The following is a 26782-nucleotide window of genomic DNA, read 5'->3' as shown; positions in this document are numbered from 1 at the left end:
AACAGTTTTACATTCACAAGGATTTCGTTAATTTCTTACATCTCCATCTTTGTATGACTTCTTTACAGGCTAGGTTCGCAGAGGCCCTTCTGCAGAAACTGGCTGGAGTGAGTATTCTGCCAGAGAGGATCTATGGTCTAGGAACAGGGTGAGTTATTCTTGCACAACATTGCCATGCCCAATGCAATACTTCCTAAGGTTTTTACTTCCTTTAATTTTGCATGGTATTCCTGCAAAAGTGACTTTATTCTGTGAGAAAGAGTTACCACATAAGCCTGAAGTGGTCTATTTTTACAAGTATCAGGCCAAAGGTTGAGGTGCTGAAGCAACTTCAAAGCAAACCTGAACATTCTGGGCTGACACTGCAGTATGATTTTCTATCATCTAATTCTTGTTACCTTGCCTGTTCTGCACCTTTTAGATTATATTTTTAATGGAAGACATTCATCGTACAATACACAAACTATCATTTGTTCGTTAGAGTGAGAAATATGAAAGTTGGCAAATAAGAAAGTCTTAACAAACTAGTTTTTAATGTGGTTGAGATTTCTGTAGTGACGAGTAGTTTTTAACTTACATTGTAATGATTAAGCATGTCAAGCTTCTACTGAAACAGCTTTGTTGAGGATCGGCTTGCAACTCTGAAGAATGTGATTAAGGAACCACAGCTGGATAAATGGAACCTCTATCTTGGTATATATTTTGGATATGCACCATATAGTTTCATTACGTCTTATTTCAAATTGTGCCACTTATACTTCAACGTATAGACTTTAGAGTTGAAGGTTTGCTGAGCTGCTTCGATGATGTCTTTTCTTTTCCATTTCACATGTGCAGGCACTTGGGGTTACAATACTCCAAGTGAACGGGAAGAAGCAAATACATTTTCTCGCATCAATCTTGTTGATCTCCATGATTTCTGTGCAAAACTGAAGTAAAATACGATCACCCAGATTATAAGAAGTTAGAACTACATATTTGTCGGTCTTAAAATCACATGACTTCAAACTATTGAATTATTAAACTCTGTTTAAATAGAAGTCATCTTTAAAATTTTGCTATCTACATATAAATGGCTAGTTCATTACCATGCCTTACTGCTGATCCATTTCCATTTGAGTATCTGTTTATACATTATTTGTAACAATCCTGTTTTGTCCATTTCAAGCTACTGCAAGAAACTGAAGAATGAAATCGAAGGGCAATATTTCAATTATGAGTTGAAACTTTAGAGCGTTCTTTCCCCTCATTAGCCACCAAAGCAATAACAATCACTTGTAGTGCTGCAATTCATTAAAGGACATCAAATACATATATTTTTACCAACCTCATCCTGCTTGTCCATCTGGGTCCATGGCTTATATTGCCTTATGGTGTCATTGTCAGTAGCATTGTGCCTACGCTGCTTCCATTCACATATAAGGAGAGGTTTTTATCATGAGATTTACATAATATTGACATGTTAAAACATTTATTCCTTATGGCTTAGAGAATGCTCCCCGAATTGAGTTTCTGTATGTGCTATGGATACTAGTATAATCACTAACTCTCTGCATAATACCAAGCACATTAACACATTTGTTTTGTTGTTTTGTTTGTTTTCACTTTTGTGCTCTGTCTATTACCATTCATACCTCTCATCCGTGGTACTTATAAAATTACAGGTGCGAACCTCCCAAGTTAGAGGAGAAGAACAGGAGTATTTAATATGGAATAAAATCCCAACATAGGGATATACCAGTGGTAGTAATACTTGCAAGTTGCAATTATTATGGACATCACATAAATAACAACCACATGACAGAGAGAGCTGACAAGGCATGACACCAAAACTATTTGTGATGTTAGTACCAGAGTGAGGGAGATGCTATCACATCAAACCCGGGTCTTGCTTGTCAATGCCAGCTTTTGGACTGGCAATAAGTGTGGAGTTATGTTTGAACTCGGAGTTTCACCAGCTCAAACTTCAGAAAAAAAAGAAAAAAAAAACTGTTTTTTATTATTTACACACCTCTATATAATTTTTTTTATCAGACTGATAGCATATCTTGTTTTACTGAAGGGTGTGTGTTTTTTATTACTTCATACCTCCTACTGCAGTTCAGGTCACGAGTGCCATCTCTCTTTCCTTTGTCAGGCTCCATTTCAAGCTTTTCCTGTGTATCATAAGCTAAGTTTCTGACCTATAAGTTTGAGAGTAAATTTTTAGTACCTTGAGAATCATTGCTTCTCCCTTCGAAGTTGGTGGCTTATTCTTCATCAGCAATGTAGGAGTTTTCTAAGTGTTTCTTTCATTGTTTTTTGTTTAACTAAAATTTTGGAATCTGTACATGCCAGATTATATAGGTGTCAAATACCATGCATATACTTGTGATTTTCTTCCTTTGTCAAGACAAGAACACTTCCGTCAACATCCATGGTGTACATAAAAACATGCTTATGATGGAGAAGAATAATCTCTGCCCGAGGACAATTCTAGCTTTCCTATCGTATGCAAGATTATTCCTTTATATTGGTAAAAGTTCTTCCTTTAGCAGTGAATACTACATATTCTGCCTCTTTTCAAATCAAATATAGACATAAATTACGGTAATTCATATGCTTGAAGCCATGTAGTGTTCTATCAGAATTCAACATGTGGTTTGTAGATGGTAAGCTTTAAACTACATACACCCATTAGTAGTCAGCGATGGTTCTGGGTTGCAATCAAATGCAGTCAAATATCCTAATGTCCTTACTTCCCTTCCTTAGTAGCGGAATTGCAAATATCTTCACTTACTAAACGATGCTTGATTATCTTTGTTGTTCAATGATTAAGATTTTTTCACTTGATAATCATCCTACCAGATATCTGATATATCCATTGTGAAGGAAAAAGTGTCTGTTTTTCTATCACAATCAGCATGCATACGTTAATGGTTACTGTTGTCTTCATTCAGGTGAAAGTTTGATAATCAGGATGAAACTGTTCTTATTTTGGGACTGTTGTTGCAATTGGTGTCTCATACCTGTCATCTCATTAACATTGATGGATACTCCCATCCTATCTCCAAGATATTATTGAAAAATGGTAGCTGCGGTCGGTATTTTCATTGTCAAAATCAAAGGAGAAATTATTTATCTTTCAGCTGTCCAAGTCAGCATAAACTTGACAGGTTGGCTGCACCATTTGAAGGGGCTTGACCCAAGGTCAAAACCCACCTCTTGACACTCATATATATTGGAATTTGTTGGACTCCAATTGGGCATCATTACAACTCATTTATTCAACCAATCACAAGGAGATCTGCTCACACGTGCAAAGAAGAAGAAGAAGATTTATTTCTCGGTTGACTAACTCACTTGACTTTTGCTGACTAACTTTGACTTGATTCGCTTCTCTCTTGTTTGACTGAAATATTGACTGAGATTTGAAGGCTGAATATTCTGTGGTTCATTGACTGTTCTTTGACCGAGTTTCAGCTGCGTTGATTAAAGTTTGACAGCAGGTCAAACTCTGAGGTTTGATCAAACTTTCTGTGAAAATGGCAGGACCAAATTTCGTACCTTTGACTAGTAGCCTCAGGCCAAAATTCGGCCTCTTTGTGCAAACTTTGACTGGGAGCAAACATTGACTTATTCTCTCTCTTTTGACTGGTTTTGACTTCGCATTTATTGAAGTCAAAGGTTGGCATTTTCACTGGAATATTTTGATGTACAATTTGATGAATGGAACTCTCTCATAAGGAAAGATTACCGGGTTCCCCCCCTTGTGGGGTTTTGTCCCAAAAAAATTTGGTGTCTTCTTATTTCATTGTTACTGTGATCTCTATTGTTCTCTTGAGTTAATGGTTGAAATTTTCAAGTATAACTGCTTAATGATTGGAATGCTCTAAAGAAGTCAAATTGTATCATTGGAAGTAGTTATCAGTTTGAAAATTGTTCTAGTTTGCTACAAGAAAATCAACATGGTATCAGAACTTTGGTGAAGGAAAAGAGCATTGAGATCACCTTGAAGAGCATTGATATCACCTTAAAGAGCATTGAGATCCTACGTCTTTTGTCTTGATTAATCATCGTCATCATGAATTCCTTCATGAAGACAAAAAACAAGCTTGAAGGAGCTACAAACTTTAGAGCATGGAAGATTATAATTAACTTTGTTCTTGCCAGACATAAGGTCTTGGGTATTGTGAAAGGAAAGGTTACTAAACCTGTTGATCAAGCAGGAAACGACAAGTTCTAAGAAGATGCCATCATTGCTATGAGCATCATTGTGGAATCTATTGAGATCATCTAATTCCTTATATTGCTGACCTTAAATCTTGCAAGGAAATGTATAATGCTTTCATTGGATTATACACCATCAACAACATTAGTTAATCTACAAGTCTGAGGAATCAACTTCGTGACGTTAAGATGACAAAGAATGATACAGTGGCATCCTACTTTGTAATCAAGAGATCAACTCAGCTATTGATGAAAATGTACCTGATAAGGAACTTGTAGCTACAACATTCAATGGTCTGCTTGACTCCTAGAATTTTTTTGCATCAAGTATTAGTGGTAGAGAAACTACACCTACCTTTGATAAAATATGGGTTGCTTGCACTCAAGAAGAATCTAGGCTCATGTTTAAAGGCAAGATTCCAAATCGAGGTGAAGATACTCAAGCTTTTGCAACCCACACAAAGAATAATAAGGGAAGAAGAAATTTTGGAAGATTTCAAAGAAGTATAGGAAGAAGACCTACTCCAAGACCTGCTCTAGGAAGAGGACTTGCTCCACAAAGAAGACTTCCTCCTCCCTCTCAAGAAAGAAGAGACATGTCGACAATTCACTTTTTTCATTGCCAAGAATATGGTCGCTATCAAAATAGGCGTCCCCAAAGAAATGATGTTCGAAAAAGGAAAGGGAAGCGATATGTTTTTGCAACTGATCTTAATGAACCTTCATTCAGGAGGAGGCTTAGGAAGAAAAATTATGATGATGATGAATATTCCTTCTATTCTGCTTTCATAGGTTCTTTTGTAGGTCATGATGAAATTTGGTTGGTGGACAGTGGTGCCTCTAGCCACATGTCTGGAAGTCATGATAATCTCTCTGAATTAGTTGAAAATAAGATATCTCAAAGGGTAGCTCTTTTGACAATGGCAAGTACGAAGTCAAAGGCATTGGTTCATCATCCTTCCAACTGGAATTAGGTGGTAATGTCTCTATTAATAATATTTTATATGTTGTTGGTTTGAAGAAAAAATTGTTATCCATTTCATCTCTTCAAGACAAAGGATATAAAACTGCGTTTGTTGATGGTCAAGTTCTAGTATGTAAGAAAGACTCCTTTGAATATGCTAAAGTCATTGGTGTACGAATAAGAAGCCTATATCGTCTGATTGGACACTCAATTCAAGCCTTGATACACAACACCTCTGATCTTTGTGAACTATGGCATCGAAGGTACGCTCATGTTCATTATAAAACTTTGACTAGAATGAAGGATTTTGTTAAAGGTGTACCTGGAATCAAGATTGAACTTGGTGGAGTTTGCAAAGGATATGCTCTTGGGAAAAATGTCAAAGGATGATTTACTAGCAATGATGGTAAATCCAAAGGAATCTTGGATCTTGTAGATTCTGATGTTTGTGGACCTATGTCTGACAAATCCTTGGGTGGTCATTTATACTATGTCACTTTCGTTGATGATTACTCTTGTAAAACATGGATTTGTTTCTTAAAGGCCAAATATGAAATGTTTGAAAGGTTTAGGGAATTCAAGGCTCAAGTTGAAAAATGTTATAGGAAGAAGGATCAAAACATTAAGATCTGACAATGGAGGAGACTACATATCCAAGAAACTCATTGCTTTATGCAAGGATGTTGAAAGTAAGAGGGAGTTGATAGTTCCCTACAATCCTCAACAAAATGGAATCACTGAAAGAAAAACAAAACTATTATGGAAGCTTCCAAATCCATGCTTCATGATCAATAACTGCCTATGTTTCTATGGGGAGAAGCTTCAAAGACAACTATTTATGTCCACATTGAATCTTGGAATATAAGACTCCTGAAGAAGTTTTCACAGGTGAGAAGCCCAATGTTGAACATTTGAGAATTTTTGGTTGCCTTGTTTATGTTCATGTGCCCAAGGAGAAAAGAACAAAGTCAGAACCTTTCATGAAGAAGGGGACCTTTGTTGGCTACAATGAAAATTCAAAAGCTTTTAGAATCTATGTTCCGGGACAAATGATCAATTGAAACTTGTAGTGATGCCATTTTTGATGAGGATGTTGCTTTCTGGAAGTCCAAAGGATCACACTTGGACTATGATGATGAGATGTAGGTGGCTGCTAAAAATGTTGAATCAAAACCTAAAGAACCCGAACTTATGAAACAAGATCCTAGGTCAGATGAACCACATGAATTTGTTGATTCACCAAGATTCATTGTACCTAAGAATAAAAAGAGACCAACTTGGCTTGATTTTTTTTAAAAGAAGCAGAAGGACATGCAACGCCTCATGGCACCTTTAAAGAAAGCAAGAGGCCAAAGAAGTATTAAGGTTATGAAACATTGATGTGTGAAATCATTGAGTCTAAGCCATCCGCCTATGAAGAGGCATTTGAACATCAATATTGGAGAGATGCTATGGTTGAAGAGTACCCAACCATATTGAAGAATGATGCATGGGAAATTGTGCCAAGACCTGAAGGAAAAGTTGTTATGTCGTTTAAATGGATATACTAAATCAAACATGTAGTTGATGGAAGCATTGAGAAATACAAAGCAGGGTTTGTGGCTTGTGGATTCATTAGAGAAATTTTGAGGTAAAAAATGGCCTTCAAAACAAAAATGTACAACAAAAATCAACTTTATAAGAATCAACAGGATTCAATATGATGATGTCAACCATGGGGGATGATTCACCATTTTTGGAGTAAAAAGGTAATATATATATATATATATATATATAAGAACTATTTGTTAAACTCGTATTTTCAATTTATCTCCCTACGATTTTACTCAAATTTCGAGTGGGAGCACTTGTTGGATGCTTTACATCCAAGAAGTACCCATGCCACATACTTTCGATGGAACCTACTACACGAAAAATGTGAAATACATGAGAAACATGATATTTGAGTAAAATCATAGGGACATAGTTGAAAATATGAGTTGAAAAAATAAATAAATAAATAAATAAATAAATAAATATATATCTATATATATATATATATATATATATTTTTTTTTTTTTTTCCTTCCAAAAATTGATGAGGTAATATAATCTTATTTTATGATTTCCACTATTATTTTATAATATTTCTTAAGAGGTCCATTTTAGACCTCAAAATTTCTCTAATGCTCCTAGAAAGAGGGAGAAGATTACGAAGTCACATTTTCTCCTGTTGCCAGGTACTCTTCTATTACATCTATTATTTCTCTTGTTTCTATTACAGGTTGGAAACTACATCAAATGGATGTTAAAATTGCTTTTTTTAATGGAGTCATTGAAGAAGAAACATATATTAAACAACCACAAGGCTTTGAGATTCATAATAGAAAGATACATATTTGTAAATTGAAGAAAGCCTTGTATGGGCTTAAGCAGAGTCCTTCTACGTGGTACTCTCGTATTGATGGCTATTTGTTGAGTGTTGATTTCACAAAGAGTGGTGTTGATCCTAATCTATACTTCAAAGTTGAAGGTGAGCCCTTGATTTTGCAATTGTATGTCAATGATCTATATCTGATAGACACCGATAATCTCATTGTCTAGTGTAAGAGGGGGTTGATTTCTGAATTTGAGATGAATGATCTTGGTCTTGTGCATTACTAGTTGGGATTGGAAATTTAGCAAAATTTTGATGGAATGTTAGAGTAATTTCAGATTAATAATGGTTATTTAGGTAGTAGGAATATGCATAAATTCACTTTTATTGTAGATTAGTATAATAGAAAACATAAAGCTAGAGGAATAAGCTAAGTTACTAAGAAACAAATATGTAACAACCCATAAATTAAGCATACGAAAAATAAAACAACCAAGCTATTGACATATCCAATAAAAATGTAAATAGTGCCACGTACCTGAGAATGAATATTTTTTATTGATGTTTACAGTGTTGTGACACTGCTTGAATTCTGTTGGTCTGGGGCCGCTACCTGCAACAAGGTGTTGGGGATGACTCTCCACCCAACCTTAGATAAGCCGCAACTAATCTTTCTTGTAGCTGTCACCTCCAAGCCTTCAACCAACTTACTATTGCCGGTAATCTTCTCCCTCCAAGATTTCCTTCTTCATGATGAGTGACTTAATCCCTCTTCTTCCCCCTTCTTCACCATTAAATAAAACAAACTGTTCTAAAAATCATAAGGAGATTAGAAAGGGATCTGCATGTACACCTTCCATGTGTCCATGCCAACTTTTGTTTTATTTATTTATTATTATATTTTCTTCATTATTTGTTACCTTTATTTATTCATATATTTTTCTTCGTTAATTGTTATTCTATTTACATATATTGATATTATTTTATTTGCATTATTATTATTATTATTATCACGGGCCATTACATACTCCCCCTCTTTAAGGAGCTTTGTCTCAAAGTTAAGTGCATTTATTATTATTATTATTATTTATTGTTACTTATTTATTTATTACCCCAAGATTTCCAAAGGCCCTCTGCTGAACTAGTATATCATTAGGTATTGAAAGTTCCACAACAATGGGAAAGATCCTAAGGAATATCAAGCCTCTTTCCCAACTTTCAGAACCAAACATATAGCGTCATTAGTCTATACCATAGCCCCATGTCTTGCCCCAGGGCTTAGACCTCATTTGCCCCAATGTAGACATCCAGTCCTAGTACTCAATGACTTAGGGCATCTCACAAGGCAAGCCCAACTCCTCCACAACTCACTAAGGTGCATAACCCCAAGCATCGAAATTCTTACGTCCCCTTTGGACTTAGACATCGAAGTCTTTACACTCCCTCTCAACTTCAACATCCCAATCCAAATTAGGCACTCGGTCTCCTCAAGATGGTCCTGTAGCTCTTCAAGAGTTATCAATAAAGAGTTATACAAGGAAATAGATACATCGGCATGTGTAGGGTTGGTTGAGTCTGTCCCCAACCTGTATGATGTTACACATTCTCCCTCATAGGTATTGGCTCCCAAGATATCATCAAATAAACCAATCTTCTCAGCCCATTTGTGGATTCCCTGTCAATCACCACGTCTCAACATGCAACCAATGCATTAGTTGTAACATCATAATATCATAGAAAATAATCCACATGTCAAATCTTGCATGCCATCTTGAGAACATACAACATTCTGAATAATAAAACCACATGCTCGTGCATGTCATAAAATTAGCATGTAATAACCACATGCCTCACATCTTGAAATACCATCATAAGTTGATGTTATTACATGCTTCACATCTTGAAATACCATCATAAGTTACAACATCAACTTATATGTATTGAGGATATATCATGCCACTACATAACCTCATATCATATCATCATAGATATGGGAATTAAATATAGAGCAGTAATATACTATAACAGTAAAAAAGAAATCATAATCAATGAATACCAACAAGATTATTCATCATCCATGTAGGATCTTAGTTATCTCATTAATACTATTAGTGTCATGTCAAGTTACCAATCATTTCATGTTCTTTCTGATAATCATTTCCTCTTATTCAAGAAGTTGCCAATTTATAGGGTAAGTATAGTCCCCTTTTCAATCAAATGCTAAGCCTTCATATATTTCCTCGCTTAAGTACCTTGCTAACTCTCAAGTGGGTCACCATTATCATATATTCTTACCCCATAGTGAAAGTCGGTGAATTTTCTTATTACCATTAAAATTTTATATCCTTAACCTTCAAAGTTTTTGATCATTACCCATGGTTTTTAAATCATTGCTTACCTATTCTAGGACATGTAAACACTTCTTTCAACTAGGAAGTTGACAATTTACATTGTAGGTATAGTCATTTCAAATGAGCCCCATCTTCTTGCTAGTTCCTTGCTATCTTAGGTATATATTCATTACTTCCATGAAACTATACTACTATTTCTTCACATCTTTGCCAAGTAACTCTTGTCTCTTTATTTCCCATATTAATCAAACTAATTTTGCATGTATAACACTTCATGTTTAACAATCTCTTTTCAATGTTCTTATCAAGCTTTTAATTTTGTATTATCAAGCACATAAGATGCATGTTGATTTCTTCATGGACCCATCAATACATGTCCACTATCGTAATTCTAGTATCACCTTTATGAAAATCATCATTCTTTAGGGAGCATATAAAAGGGTGCTAACATCCCATTTTAAACTAATTTAACTTTGCTTCTTTCTTATTACTTTTAGCCCACTGTCCCCTCTCCTCTTTATTTTGGTAATGAACTCTCTTAGTTCGCATATCAATCTTGCTGTCGCCCAAGGAAGATGTAAGCCTGTTAAGATCTATTCGTCCTCGTTCAAGCGGTTCTCTCCCAACTCGCAGTATATTGGGGACATCTTTTCGTCCTCCCTGCCAAAGTCATCAAAATCATGCAGTCAATTGCTGCTAATTTCCTTTGGGGCGGCCATTCTTATCAATCGAAGATTCATCTTGCAAGAATGGACATTATCACTATCTCCAAGAAGAATGGGGGTTGGGGTCTCTTAAATATGAGGCGTTTTGGCAACGCGCTCATCTGCAAGTCCATGCACAGGGGTTTTTTCGGGAACAGCCCATGGTCTGCTCTAATCAAACAGAAGTATTTAAAAGGACGGAACTTAGAACACTGGCTCAGAAGGTCATCTCTCGGGATCTGTCACGGATCTCCCATCTGGTGCAGCTTCCGTAAGAATCAACGGTTCTTCATGAGCAATCTAAAATGGATTTTTTTTACTGGTTCATCAGTTTTTATTGCTCTTGACCCTACCTTATATGACTTAGAATCTCAGATCCCCCCGGCTCTCCTCACCTTCTTTCACTCTAGGGGTATTTTCACCTGGTCCAAGCTCATTGATTCATGGTCCTCTCTGAAGCCCATCTGGAAAACGGACCTTCAACTTCATATCCCTCCTCCCCTCCGTCCCCTTTGGTCTTCCGCCACCCTCTCTTTTTCTCGCCGGAACATCCTTCAACTTGGAACCAAAGACGAACTCATCTGGTCCCCGGACTCTTCCATCCACCCCATCACTGTCCGACGACTTTACTCCGCCCTTTCATCTCACATCCCGCCATCCCCTTCACTTTTTCCTCTCAAATTCTGGAAAGCCATTTGCCCTCTAAAATCCATCCTTTTTGGTTGGCTCCTTTTCTACAACAGGAACCTTGCCTGGGACGTTCTTCAAGCAAAAGGGTGGCACGGTCCGAGTCGATGCTATCTCTGCCGTTCTGAGCAGGAAACGAACATCCACATGTTCTTCCACTGCGCGGTCTCCTCTGCTATCTGGATCGAGCTGTCCTCCTTCTATGGATTTCCCATCCTTTTTTTCTCCACGGTTCAGGAAGCTTTTAACTGGTGGTCCTCTCAACGACCATCGTGGCACGCCTTATTCCTCCTTACCGTCTGGCATATCTGGAAGTGGCGATGCTGCCGAGTTTTTCAGGACTCCCATCTTCCGCTGGAGTCCATCATCTCACTGATCACAGGATCCATGCCTCCTGTCTAAGGTTTTCTTCATCTGGTGATGGTCACTATTACTGCTCATGCTTATCTTCCTTGTCTATTTTTGCTTCTGGCAGCTCATCTCTGCCCCTTTTCTTTTTGCACATGCCGGCTATATGTTTATATAGGTTCTCATTTCTGCTGAACCATCGCCCACTTGCTCTTTTTGAACAATTCTACTATTTTATGGCTCCTCGCTGGAAGATCCTATTAGAAGAGTCGTTTTGATCGACTGATTTTTCGATCCATGTATCTATCAGAAGTTTTATATGATCTCAATATAATCTATACAGATTTTTTTCCTCTGAAAAAAAATATTATGAATGTGAGTATATTTATGTTCTCTTTCTATGCCTACATAAATTATGTATCATTTAATTAGTTGAACAACCATGTCCTTTAGTTTCTTAACTTTTCCTTCAAACTTTCAATCATATCAAACAATATTTCATAACAAAGATTAACCTTGTTTCACTTCTTTGAATATGGGCTAGTGTTTGAGACTAAGTGTCTCCATGTCAATGACCTAAAAACAATTCACATAAAAAAAGTAACCTATAGAAAGCCCTGTAAGCTATTATAATCTAAAGCAATGATAGAGTAAAGTTATCCTATCAATTATCTTAAGAGTGTCCCTTATGGTGGGGATGGCCCCAAAGTCTTCCCACAATGCTATCAACTTTATCCATTACCCAAGGTCTTCCGACAATGCTATCAACTTTATCCATTACCCAAGGTCTTCCGACAATGCTATCAACTTTATCCACCATCATAATTCCCTTATAGTGTTACCTAACTTCTCTATCAACACAAAAGAAGTAAACATGTCGTCTTACCATCACTTAAAATGTTTATCTACTCACTTTCCTAGTAGAACCCACTTGCGACTTTCTATGAGTAAATAAAACCTTAAATTTTTATCAAAGCACCTTCCTTCATCACGGGGACCTCCTTTGTCCATTAACACCCTTTTAAATGTAATAAACTTAAACCACGTTAAAAAAATCAAGTTAAGATTGAGATATTAAATATGTAGATTTGCACATAAAAACTTATATATAACAATAACCATGCCATACAAAAGGTGAGCAACTACACACTGCTATTAATGTTAATTCAATATTTAGTATATCATACTAACGATGAGGTTGTGTTATTAGGTTATGCTCAACTCTATTCACACTAAAACCCAAACAAATCACGTTGATATGTACATAATGCTAATACTCCTTTTATTTTTATTATTATTATAATGTTAATATTCTTTTATTTTAGATTTATATTTAATTATTTTAATTTTTGTGAGTGGTTTTGAGATTTTGAAAGAAATAATTTTTTTCCAAAGGATTCTTCAACATAATATTTTTATTAAATTTGAAACAAATTTTGAGCATATCCAAATTGGTATTAAAGGAAGTATGTCGCTAACCAATTGGTATGTCATTACATTTATGGTGCTTTTTTTGTCTAGTATTATTGGTAGGTATCAATCTCTCTGTTATCTATGGTCTCACCCGTGGAAGAACAATCAAGTGATTGCCCCCTTAGATAATAATTAATGACAATTGCTCTAATTTCATTTGCCTCTTTTCACTCCCGTACATAAGTAAAAGTTTTTCATACCTTATGTCATTCGATCCTAAAACCGATGGAGATCCCAAGTCGTTTTTAAAAATGTTAAAACCTAGAACTCCAACTCCATTTACTATATATGGCATTCCAATTCAGCGAAAGTTTTTTTTTTTTTTAAACTAGTGTCATCGTGCTTCTATTGCAATGGATTTTTTCTTTCTTCAATTTTCTCAATGTCTATGTGGAAAAAGATAAAACATATTTTCACTTTAAAAAATAAAATTGACGTCCATGTTTGTGTCAAAATTAGTGCTCATTTTGTGATTTTCAGACCTTTTCTGATTTTCCCTGTCTGTGGTGATTGTCGTGAATTTGTAAGATTATGATTTCGCATAAGTTTTATCTTTCACTTGAGCTATGTTATGCCATTACACAACCAGAGCTTCCTCTAGAAGAATGGATATCTCATTTAATATATATTTCAATATTAAATTTGCCTCCAGATAAACATAAGTTTTGTAATGTTATAATGGTCAAGAAAATAAATGCATTGGAACCATCGTAAAACAAATGATTCGATTAAAAAATTTGTTTCCCCAACTTAGCACTGTTGATTTTTTCTTCACATGAAAATACAAGAAAGGCAAAAATGATGAAGCCGGTGAAAAATAATTTCTCATATTTCAGAGTTTCAAATTGATGGAATCAAATATTTTGAAATAATCTTAAAAATAAAAATACACTTACTGGAATTTCACAAGCTCTAATCATATCAAAAGTTTCATAAACTGCCACTTTAATTATTTTTATTCGCCAGAAATTGGTATTCGAAATTACCTTGTAATTCGCTAGTAAATACTAGTATCAAGTATTCCAATCGCTCTAGCAACTATACCACTTGTGGATTGTCTCTCAATCACTTTTGCATATTATCAAGTTTTTTTCCTGCAACAATCATTTGGATCTTGCGCTACCAAAGCTCATGGCTCAACGTAATTCCGTAAAATACTTTCCCTCTACTCGAATGCTTCCAAATATTCGGTAAATATCCTCTTTTAAAATTCATGTTGTGATGGAACTAAAACCTACTTATTTGTTATTTGTTTTCCCTGTAAGTAGTAATTGTCCCATAAGAACTTAAGAAAGGTAAATTAGAGAAATCCCAAGCTTCCCATTTTTTTTGACAAGACAGTCCAAATTGTAGATGGAGGCCAATGTAAATATCATCACTAAAATATATAGATTACAAACATATATATCTATTGTCAAAGTACTAACACCTAGATAATAGATTTTTCTCCCAACCAAGAAACTACAATGAAGAAGGTATACATAGGTGGGCCCTTTCTTTTCTCTTGAACAACAAAAAATTCAATGATTCTTTGCAATTGCATTAACATTCACTAATGAAAAGGAATTTCATCATTTCCTCCATTATTTGATCGCTCTTGACTATTAGAATTATCAGACATTCTCAATGGTGTGCAAAGTCTTTACTACTACATCTACAATACATATCTATGAAAGCATTTGCCACAAAATCATTCTGCTACATTTTATAGATTATTTTTAGGCAAAATATATAAAACTTAAAATCCGAATTCATAGAAAAGAACTAGTTCAAGTGCTCAAAATAATAAAAATTTCAAAACTCAGCATTGGATATCCAAAACTCTAAAAAAAATAAAATCCCAACTACAAAAAATCACCATTGATTTCCACTTAAAGATTGTTAGAAATCCGATTTCATTTTTTTGGAGGTTTGAATGATTTAATAGAATAAAGGATATCAATGTCAGCGCGTGGCCAAAGTTGGTTGGCCAGTGGAATGGAAGGATATACAATGAAATGTGAACATTTGGGATGATGAATACATCTCTATGAAAATTTAACAAAAATACAAAATAAGAGGATACAAAAAGAGTTTTGAGATCTCCAAGAAACTAGGTGGAAAGAGAGCTTGTAAAGGATGCATTTCAATATGATGATCATGAAACGTTGTGTTTAAATTTTTGTGAAAGTTCTGTAAAGAAAACCATGACAAGGCTACCTCTAACAATTGGCAGAGGAAATCAAACAATATTTTCAACAAAGATCAAAACTATTTAAATGTGAGAGACATTGTTTAGATTTAATAAAACTTCATTTCATAAAGTATTTCTTTGATTATTTTAAATCAATTATATTGATAAACTTAGATCTACACTATGATTGCAACGTGATCAAAATTTACTATTGCGTAAACATAAATCTAAGTAATTGATTATTCATTTTTTTTTTTCACTCCTAAATTTTAAAATATATTTTCTAAAACTTGTGAAATAATAATGAAGATCTTACATTTAGAATGATAATTCAAAATTTAACAATGTTTTCCAATAATCAACATACCTCTCATATCTACAATATTAGATCTAAACTATATCTACCGAGATTTACTTATCATCATATACCTTATAGGTCAAAGAGTTGGAACCTATGCTCTAATACCATATGTAACATCCCATAAATTAAGCATATGACAAAATGCAACAACCAATCTATTGATATATCTAATAAAAATTTAAATAGTGCCACATAACTAAGGAAAGAAGATTTCTTACTGACGTTTGCAGTGTTGGGACGCTGCTTGAATTCCACTGATCTAAGACCACTACCTGCAACAAGGTGTCGGGGATGACTCTCCACCCAACCTTAGATGAGCTACAACAAATATTTCTTATAGCTTTCACCCACAAGTCCTTGACCAACTTACTATTCCCTGTAATGTCCCCCCTCTAGCATTTTCTTCTTCAAGAATGAGTGAATGAATCTCTCTTCTTCTCCCGTCTCCACATTAAATAGAACAAATTGTTCTAAAATTGTAAGAGGATTGGAAATGCATGTACACCGTCCATGTGTCCATGCCAACTTTTGTTTTATTTATTTATTTATTAGTATATTTTCTTCGTTATTTGTTACTTTATTTATTCATATCTTTTTCTTTGTTAATTGTTTTTTTTTTCTTTTTCGTTAATTGTTATTCTATTTACATATATTAATTTCTATTCATGGGGCATAACAAAATACAGATTCAGATATAGATACAAAACCACAATTTTTTTGAAAAGCTAAGATCCAAATATGGTGGGGAAACACCACGCATACAAAAATGCGATTATATATATATATATATATATATATATATATATATATATATATATATAATCAAAACCATTCATGAATGACAACATTAGAACTGAAATTATTAATTAATTCATAAATTTGAATATTGAAATCATGATGCATAATTCTTTATATAAAAACAAAGTTACCGATCAAACGAGAATTGTGACCTAAAAATGAGAATTATAGCCAAAAGATTTCAAAAAAACATGAAAGCAACAAAAAAATGAAAAGTGTATATGTTGGAATGACATTTTTTTAGGGTATATTTTCAACATTATTTAAAAATGACAGTAAAAACCAAATTTTAAAAGGTCAAAAAACACCGTGAAAATGAAAACTGTTGATGTTGGAACAAAAAAAAAATTCCAAGGTACATATTCAACGCTTTTTAGCAATGATGTTAAAGATAAAATATTAACACACCGAAAACCTTAAAATTCCAACAATTTTTAGGCATGATATTAAAGATAAAATATCACGCCTCTGAAAAGTCCTGAAATTCCACCACTCGGAGTATTATATAATTTGTCTGAATGTGATATTTTATATTTAAACAAATTATATGATTAAAAAAACTTTAAAAATGAACACTTGAATGAAAGAGTTATTATTTCAAGAACAATTTTTATTTAGAGGCTAAAATTATAACTATTTTCAAATCTTAGCATAAGACAACTTTGTAACAAAAGCTTAAAAATCAACCATCAAAATGAAATATCCTCTTTTAATGGGGCATTACAATTGCAACATTTTTTTTGTTTTTTTTTTAACCTTTGGTCCAACAATAACAATAAATAATATCATGACAATATCACTATATAATTTAAAAATTCAACATTAATTCCTATTTTATTTTTTATTTCTTTAATTTTAATCAAAATATCAATATTGGTAGATTGAATGAAACATAAATTATTTCTCAAAGTTATTTTTGCATTGTGGATATTCTAAACAAATAAATTCTTCATAATTAAAAGATATAATCCAACAAACATAGAAATGACTTATAACTTCATGTAAGATCATATGGAAGTTAAATATTTATTTCAAGTTACCATGCAAACATCATTTACATAAAATTTCTTAGACAATGATTCAAAATTACTCAGTTTCTGGTACACTATCAAAATTTACAACATCTTCAGATGAATGACTAGATGCAGATGAAAATGTCCCATATTCTTTTCTTTCATCAACTAGTGCTCCATCTGAGTCAACACGTGTAGAAATTTTGAATAATTTAACACATATTCACAGAGATTATCCTGATCATACAATTATAAGCGGAACATGTATAATACATAATCTCCTCTACGTTGATCATCAATTTACAGAAGCAGAAACATTCACAGGCACACATAGAAGCATCAATCAAACTCATTAACACAGTATGTATCCCGGGGAAAGCATCTCGCTAAAAACCCCAAACTATCTGTATATTATATTGATTGAATCATGTAACATTACACAACATAATACTTCTCACAAGTATCTCCACCTGTTACACACAATACAGCTCAGATTTGATCTCCAAATCTCCCCCGCTGCTTGCCTGCCTCCACTGCTCAATACCTGCTCAAGAACTGATGAGAATAGCTTCCCAAACTCGTTTTTCACCTGCAAAATAGTCACTCACTCTTTGTGGACGTGAGCAAAGGCTAAAATGTGGGCCAAATACGTGAGCAAACTCATTGGCATACTCAATCCCTTGATTGTGCAAGATCTGATGCACAACTATAGTCACAACTGATAACAATATGATTCTCTACCACTTGTCCCTGTTGAACTGAACATGCACTGACATGCAACTGAGTTAACTGATGTATTTTTTAGTTGTATTATGAGTTAATAATTAGTTTAACAACTCATCATTAGTCTATCTGCAGTTAGACTAACTACAACTAGTTTAACTAAGTCAAACTGAACACAACTCCATCAACTGTACCTCCAGTCCACTAAACTCAACTCACTTGAGTTCTAACTGAAGTCATGCATGCAACAACTCAACTGGCTCATAAGAAAAGCGTATTTCCTTCTGACAGCTGCATGTGCCACCTCTGTAGCTCAAACTGAAGTGCTCCAAGAGAATAAGATCAAGTTTATAGTCCAAATATTATTGTGAGATAATAATATTTGACTTTTCTATTTTTGACAGCCAGTCTAAAAATAGACTTTGATCACTCACACTGTGATCACTCACACTTTCATAAAAAATAGAAGTCCATCTATTTTTCCCAACTCAATCAATCATCCATAAACATAGACATGATCCATATGTCTAAAAATAGACATAGTCTAAAAATAGACTTGCGCCAAAAATAGCTTGCGGGCCCACTTAGTGAAGGCGACTCTTTTCACTAAGCTCCATCATCTTGTTGCAATCTCAACAAGAATTTCTTGTTGCACACTTTTCAACACTCCCTCTCAACAAGAAAGGCTTCCTCTCAAACCCGATCCTGTAACTCTGGAATGTTCTCCATGCAACACATCTGGCCGGTCCACTTGCTCTGTCATCAAAGTCTCTGACTGCTATTGCCTCTGTCGACTGAAACTCTACATCTCTGTGCTCTTCAGTATCTGACTGCTCTAGCCTCTGTCACTTTGATCTCTGACTGCATCCGTGCTGCTGCTGGTTCTATCTCCCAACATTGCATCCGCACTGCACCTCCCAACTGACCTCCCTGTTGGGATAGAAACATCCTCTGATGCTGAAGCTCTACCTGCTGCTGACAAGTGCTCCCTCTCTGACATCTGCGCTACTGCAACATCTCCATGCATCTCGCACCATTGCACACCTCTCTGTGCCACTTAGCACTGTGCAAAACACTTGTGCCTCTCGCATTGCTACAGCCTGCTAGCTATGCGTTGTCCTGGGATTCCCTGCACTGTCGCTCTCTCTGCCGCTCCATCCGCATCTGTCTCTACCCAATCAGTCAGTTCCTGCTACTACACATCGGGGCTCCCGTAGCAAGGTCTCATCCAAGAGGTTGGGTACCTCAAGGATCTTGCCCCTCCTCCTTGGGATGATCAATCCATATCACCCCACCTCCTACCTGGAGGTATGGATGCATGCGATCCCTCAGCCCACCTGGCTTGAAGTTTCCCCCTACTGGAGGTCTCTGGATGAGTAGATGTCTCTACTCGATCTCCTCTCAGCTTCCCCTGTTGTGGCTCCTCCACAATCTCCTGAAGCTGCTGCACCAATCGTGGCTCCTCCACAATCGTCTGAGACTTCTTCTGGCTCTGCATGTTGAGAGGTAATATACGCTCCCTCTCAACCACCAAGTCTCCATCAGTTGCTTCACTGCTCAAGGCTTTCCATGCATCTTGAACCTCAAGAGCATACAGGTTCCTGACCCGTGAACCAAGCTCATGACAACGAAAGCATCTCACCTTCGACTTGTCAACCTTCTTCCCATCATTGGAAGAACAAGATTTGGAAAGAGAAACCTTCTCCTTCCCCTTCTTCGCCTTACTCGCTAAGGCACAGTTCTCCTCATCATGCATAGATGAAGAACTGTCTCTGGTGCACCGTCTAATCTCCTCCTGCACAAGATCCGACCAAAGTCTCTCCCATCCTGGCAGTTTCTCCCTTCCATTCACCGAGTCTTGGTAGCTATGCCAACTCTTAGGAAGGTCAAGGAGTGCTAGACTCACCATCCTCATCCGACAGTCACCCCCACACTTCCCAGTTCATCCCGGCATTGGGTGAACTTCGTGAGATACTGGGGCATACTGTCTCCATTCTCACACTGAATGTTTCTGAGTTTTATCTCTTGCTTTGGAATTAAATTCGAATTCCACCAGCACAAAACTCAACTGCTTCCGATCTAGAATTCGTGAGAACAAATTATTTCTTGTACAGAGATCGACTGTATGGGCATTCACCGGATATCTCACCTTCCAAAAGAAGGATGAATCCAGAGGCTACCTGGCCCGATTACAGACTCTCCCTGAAGAAATAAAATGTAAACACTTCCTGAATAATAGACCCGATGATCAATCCTCGCTTGATTTCCTGTAAAAATCTCTTCTACAAATCAAGCAACTCCGATACCATGTAGAAATTTTGAATAATTTAACACATATTCACAGAGATTATCCTGATCATACAATTATAAGCGGAACATGTATAATACATAATCTCCTCTACGTTGATCATCAATTTACAGAAGCAGAAACATTCACAGGCACACATAGAAGCATCGATCAAACTCATTAACACAGTATGTATCCCGGGGAAAGCATCTCGCTAAAAACCCCACACTATCTGTATATTATATTGATTGAATCATGTAACATTACACAACATAATACTTCTCACAAGTATCTCCACCTGTTACACACAATACAGCTCAGATTTGATCTCCAAATCTCCCCCGTTGCTTGCCTGCCTCCACTGCTCAATACCTGCTCAAGAACTGATGAGAATAGCTTCCCAAACTCGTTTTTCACCTGCAAAATAGTCACTCACTCTTTGTGGACGTGAGAAAAGGCTAAAATGTGGGCCAAATACGTGAGCAAACTCATTGGCATACTCAATCCCTTGATTGTACAAGATCTGATGCACAACTATAGTCACAACTGATAGCAATCTGATTCTCTACCACTTGTCCCTGTTGAACTGAACATGCACTGACATGCAACTGAGTTAATTGATGTATTCTTTAGTTGTATTATGAGTTAATAATTAGTTTAACAACTCATCATTAGTCTATCTGCAGTTAGACTAACTACAACTAGTTTAACTAAGTCAAACTGAACACAACTCCATCAACTGTACCTCCAGTCCACTAAACTCAACTCACTTGAGTTCTAACTGAAGTCATGCATGCAACAACTCAACTGGCTCATAAGAAAAGCGTATTTCCTTTTGACAGCTGCATGTGCCACCTCTGTAGCTCAAACTGAAGTGCTCGAAGAGAATAAGATCAAGTTTATAGTCCAAATATTATTGTGAGATAATAATATTTGACTTTTCTATTTTTGACAGCCAGTCTAAAAATAGACTTTGATCACTTACACTGTGATCACTCACACTTTCATCAAAAATAGAAGTCCATCTATTTTTCCCAACTTGATCAATCATCCATAAACATAGACATGATCCATATGTCTAAAATAGACATAGCCTAAAAATCGACTTGCGCCAAAAATAGCCTTCGGGCCCACTTAGTGAAGGCGACTCTTTTCACTAAGCTCCATCATCTTGTTGCAATCTCAACAAGAATTTCTTGTTGCACACTTTTCAACAACACGCATGCCCACCATTTCTGATTTCAAAAGTCTTCTAGATCTACAACTGAGTTCAATAGGATCCTATCTTAACACTACCTCTTCTGGTAGCAACCTTTTCAAAATATCTATGGTCCTGAAGTGAATAGTTCCTCTCTATGTTAAATTCAAGTCATAAATAAGTATGTCAACTTCATCCAATTTTAAGAGGGCTATGAGGCGACGATTTATATTTGTACCCTTTCGTTTTCTCTTTCTGCCAATTTGTTTATCAACTACCATCTCTGGTTTGTACACACCATTGAATGTGTGTATTTGTGACATACCAATGTACTTCAACTGCTGTAACATCTTCATTTTCTTTAATGACCTCTATAACCTTGACAACCCAAAATAGATAACCATGTGGATCTCCATCCACTAACATTGCAATCATGCAACCCTTCTTAACATCCTGCACAAAAGGACCATCACGATCAATCATGTCTCCTTCCTTTCCCCATTATGCGCTCCGTGATCCCGGGCTGCTCCTCCTAGTGGTAATGAGTGCTGTTCTCTTCTCCTTCAGAGGGCTGTTGCTTACTCCACCCAGTAATCCAGTAGTTGTGCTTCCTATTGGTATTGGTGAAAAAAGGCAATGGACTTGGATCTACCCCTGTAAAGGTCTTCCATGGCTTCATGTTGTGCATGTGATTTTTTAGAACCAATATACATTTCTCTTTCCTCTACATGTGAAGAATTAATAATACCTTGAGATTGTTGTTGTTCAACAATGTTTCTTTCCTCATGTTCATTTGCCATATTTTATGGTCAAATAAATGGAGTCTTCAAAAATACATCTTCATTTCTTGATCTTGAAATGATATCACTTTGATTATTGAAAAACAATCCCACCAAATTGAATCAATAACATCAAAGTACTCATATGTATCTCTAATAGATTTTTTAATTTCTTCCAAGCATTCAGAATAATTTATATTTCTCTTGTGCCTTTGTGCATTATGGATTTCAACAACTGATTGTGATAACAATATATTTGATGCAAATATTGGATGATCTAAAATGAACTTCAAAATGCTAAACCTGATGATGACCTCCATTTAGCAACACTTGAATATTTCTTGCCCCATATAAGTGTTTTCCCATTAATTTTTTTTGATACGAAATTGATGTTGGAAGCTATTGTCATTAAGTTGTTCAATTCATTTCTCATCACCGTGTGATGCCAAAGTAAACCTTCACATGTCAATAGTTTCTTCCAACACATGACCACAGATTCCCAACATCCTTCCTCCTCAATGTTACTGAAAAACGAATGAACATCCGATCAATATGGTCATGACTGTGCACAACAATAAAGAAACCAAACTTTACATTTTGAAAATTTCCCAATTCAACAAACATGTTTAGATATCCAAAAACAATTTGATTTTTGTTTTCATGATTAGTGTTGTCTAATTGTAGATACAAAACTTCAGGAAGATTACCAGACCAATGAAAAATCACGACATGAATTATTGCTATGGTCATATTTACATAATTATGAATATTTGGCGCTGTGAAGTAAACCATTGGCCATATTTTCTCATTAAAAAGCAAACAACTGACCAAGTTTACCTGAATAAAATTTTCCTCCTCTAAATTTTTTGGTGTGCAAACAAAATGTGGTAGAAGTGTTTTCTTCTGGTCTATGCCATCACTTATCAAAGCCAAATATTTATTTGGATGATCAAAACACTTCTTTCGATGCTTATACAACTTTTTCCTTTCACTTGTTTACTAATTGTGAGGCTCTTGAAGTGCTTTGACAATGGTGTTGAAGAATATAGGGTAATTAGGTTTAGTATGATTCTTCTTGTCTAGATAAAAATTTGTGGAGTCTTTTCACTTTTATTGTTTGCTTAATCTTCTTCTTCTTATTAATGCATGTTTGTGTACTTCATCAAACTGTTATAAAAAAACATAAGAACAAGAACACAAGATGTTGGCTCTCTGCCAAGGCCAAAATCTCTCCTCTTGAGAGGAAAACCCTTCGACAAGTTTTCTCTTATTGAAGCTTCTTATTGATCAATGGAAAACCCTAAACCCTTGACTAGGATTTCCTCAAAGCACAAGTCAAGTCCTTCCTCTTTTTTGCACTTGGTTCCCCGGCGCATAGACTTCCTCCTGGCACTTTGCTCCCCAGCACTTTGTCCTCCCTCTTTGTTTCTAGTCTAGAGATAGACCTTCCTTGAGTGAGCCTTCTAGATAAGATGTTCCTCTTCTATCCTTTGCTTAAGTAGACTTCTTATTTTTTTGACCAAACGAGATCCTTCTTGAGATATGGGTGTATGACTGTATTTTTGTTCTGGTGCACTAGTTTTCCCATGTGTGGAGGCTACCCTTAATGAATTAGGGTCCTTTCACCTTCGCTAGAGAGAGAGACTTCTTCGCTTGAATTTGGAGGCCTTGTAGGCCTAATATCTAGCCCTAACACCAACAAATCTTTCACTGAAATTCTACTGCTATTATATCCGCAATTTGTCCTCCTCTTCACATGTGTGACTATTTCTAGCCCTAGAAACGGTCCCCTACACTTTAGTCTTCTTCTTCCTTTCTTCGCTTGTCTTGGAGACCCTTAGACTTGGATTTTACTTTCACTTTCTTGACTTTTTCCTTGGCAGATTTCAGAGTTTCATTGATGGATATTTAGAGGGAGTGGGAAACCTCTATATATAGAGGATTGTCCCTCCTTTAGGCCGACTTGAGGCAGACTTACTGTCCTTAGGTCGACTTGTCTATATCTTCATTATTCCTTAGTTTTTCTTCATTTGGATGATGTTGCTGCATGGAGAGGACGTGGAATTTGCTTGGAGGTATTCGTTTGACCTTAATACATAAACATACAAGGTGTAACATGCCCTTAAGGTCTTCAACCTTTTATTTTGACTCCTTGACTCACCTGTAACACTTAAACATGTGTTAGACCTATTTCAATGAGCAAGAAACTCATTGACATATATTATAAAATTAATATTTATTTTCTTGAATAAGTACAAGTATCAAAAGTACATTTATGAAGACCGAACCTAGTTACATTTCTTTCAACAAATGGAATATGCTCGTAACATAAAATAAACTTATTAATAAATTCATTTTCATAGTTGATAACTATCCAATTTTTAAAAATAATGTTATGAATGAATACCTCTTTATTCCCTTTGACATTTATCCTTTTTTGATTTAAGAGAAGCACACATACCGCAAACCCCCATCCTTGTCTTCTTAGGAATACAAACATCGTTGAATTCTTTCCTCCATATCCTCATAAAATATGAATATGTAATAAAATTACCATTTTCTTCAGCACCTTCTACATATTTTTTGTATAAGTTCTAGATTTCTCATCTTGAGAAATTATTTGGAATATGCATTGTGTCCTTATTTGACATATACTCTCAATGCTTTGAAAATAAGTCTTGCATCCATGACACTGTAGTATTTTCTAATGGCCCAATCTCTTGTCTATAACGTAATTTTGAATAAAATGTGGTATTTTTTTTTTTTAATCTTGCTTGGATTCTTGACAAATGAAAAATTACCAATTGAATGAAACATTTTGAAAGCCTTTCTACAGAGCAATAAATTCCCAATGTGCTAATCATAATAATGCCAATGTAGATTGCATGCAACCCACTAAATATGATTTTTCCATGCTTTTATTCATTGACAAATATCTCTTCCTTTTCTCTAATGAAAACTTGAAATCCATATGTTTCAAATGGTCCTTGTGGAAACATTCACTGGAAATCCGATCACTAATAAAAATTATTCTTTTGAGATATTTTGTCCTATAACTTGTATAATTGAAATATATTGGATTGATATGAAAAGGTCTAGGCCTACTCCTAGATACAAGATTGCTTGCAACGTCTCCATCATTTCATTATCCTCTCTATAAGAATTTTCATCATCATTAGGAGGAATATTATCCTCACTATGATCATTGTGAACATAGTTAGGAAATTTGACACCATCATTGCTTGGAAAAATTCATTATCATCCTCACTTGTAGGATATTCTTCACTATTATCATCTGTGGTTTTGAAATCCTCACTTGGAGGAAAATCTTCACCATCCTCATCTCTTCCATTGGAATCCTCACTCGGAGGAAATCCTTCACCATTATATTTTTAAATTTTGTGGAAAAACCTGTGAACAGTTTTGAAACTAACGTTTCAGACTAGCTTAGTGAGTCCATCATCAGGGAAATGGGATTTGTATTTTGAGAAGAGAGAGTGCGAAATTATGGAGCTTATAAATAATTAATTGATTCTAGCTCTGGAAATTCTCATCTTCTCAAAATTTAGAGCATTGTTCATTATGTCCCTTCCATGGTGGGACTTAATGGTGTTAAAGAGAGAGTCCATACAGGTTGCTATAATTTTTAAATTTTGTGGAAAAACCCGTGAATAGTTTTGAAACCAACGTTTCGGACTAGCTTAGTGAGTCCATCATCAGGGCAATGGGATTTGTATTTTGAGAAGAGAGAGCGTGAAATTATGGAGCTTATTAATAGTTAATTGATTCTAGCTCTGGAAATTCTCATCTTCTCAAAATTTAGAGCATTGTTCATTATGTCCCTTCCATGGTGGGACTTAATGGTGTTAAAGAGAGAGTCCATACAGGTTGCTAGAATTTTTAAATTTTGTGGAAAAACCTGTGAACAATTTTGAAACCAACGTTTTGGACTAGCTTAGTGTTGACACCTAATCCGAAACGGATGAGGTGAAGTTGGACAGTCATCTAGAAGATGAACTGATCCGTTTTGTATATGTATAAATAATAATAGTCTAATGAATAATATCAATCAGTTGTTTCTTGCGCTCATTAATTGCTGGAGTTACCCTGGTCTGACATGGTATCAGAGCCCAGGTCCCAGTCCCTAAAATAGTAGTAACTCCTGTCTTGAGAGCTGCTCTAGCTTGATTCCCTGGCTCTGGCTCTGCCTTTGCCTGAATTCGCTGCGCTCTCTGACTGCCAGAGACTGCGCCCTCAGACCTTGAGTACTGCGCCCTCAGACCTTGAGTAATGCGCCTTGAGTTGATGTGTTCATTCCCTGGAACACTGCGTTGAGCTCCGTTACCTATGCGTTGATG

The 26782-nt window shown here is 35.6% G+C and overlaps 1 protein-coding gene across 1 annotated transcript in view; it reads left to right on the top strand.

Moving 5' to 3' along the window:
* Window positions 1–2083, top strand: part of LOC149148655 (uncharacterized) — a 48755-nt gene extending 46672 nt beyond the window's left edge. Inside the window, exons 2-6 of the mRNA XM_089440577.1 lie at window positions 69–148; window positions 305–367; window positions 617–693; window positions 838–934; window positions 1665–2083. Coding sequence (XP_089296703.1) covers window positions 69–148; window positions 305–367; window positions 617–693; window positions 838–934; window positions 1665–1707 — 360 coding nt within the window. The 3' untranslated portion in view covers window positions 1708–2083. The remainder of the gene's footprint in view (window positions 1–68; window positions 149–304; window positions 368–616; window positions 694–837; window positions 935–1664) is intronic.
* Window positions 2084–26782: the final 24699 nt, after the last annotated feature.

Source organism: Pinus tabuliformis, chromosome 9, assembly GCF_031772625.1.
Source record: "Pinus tabuliformis cultivar Carrire ecotype Pingquan chromosome 9, CPIR1, whole genome shotgun sequence".
Lineage (NCBI taxonomy): Eukaryota > Viridiplantae > Streptophyta > Pinopsida > Pinales > Pinaceae > Pinus > Pinus tabuliformis.
Note: the sequence above shows the minus strand (reverse complement) of the source record. Positions and strands in the feature narration are given on the sequence as shown.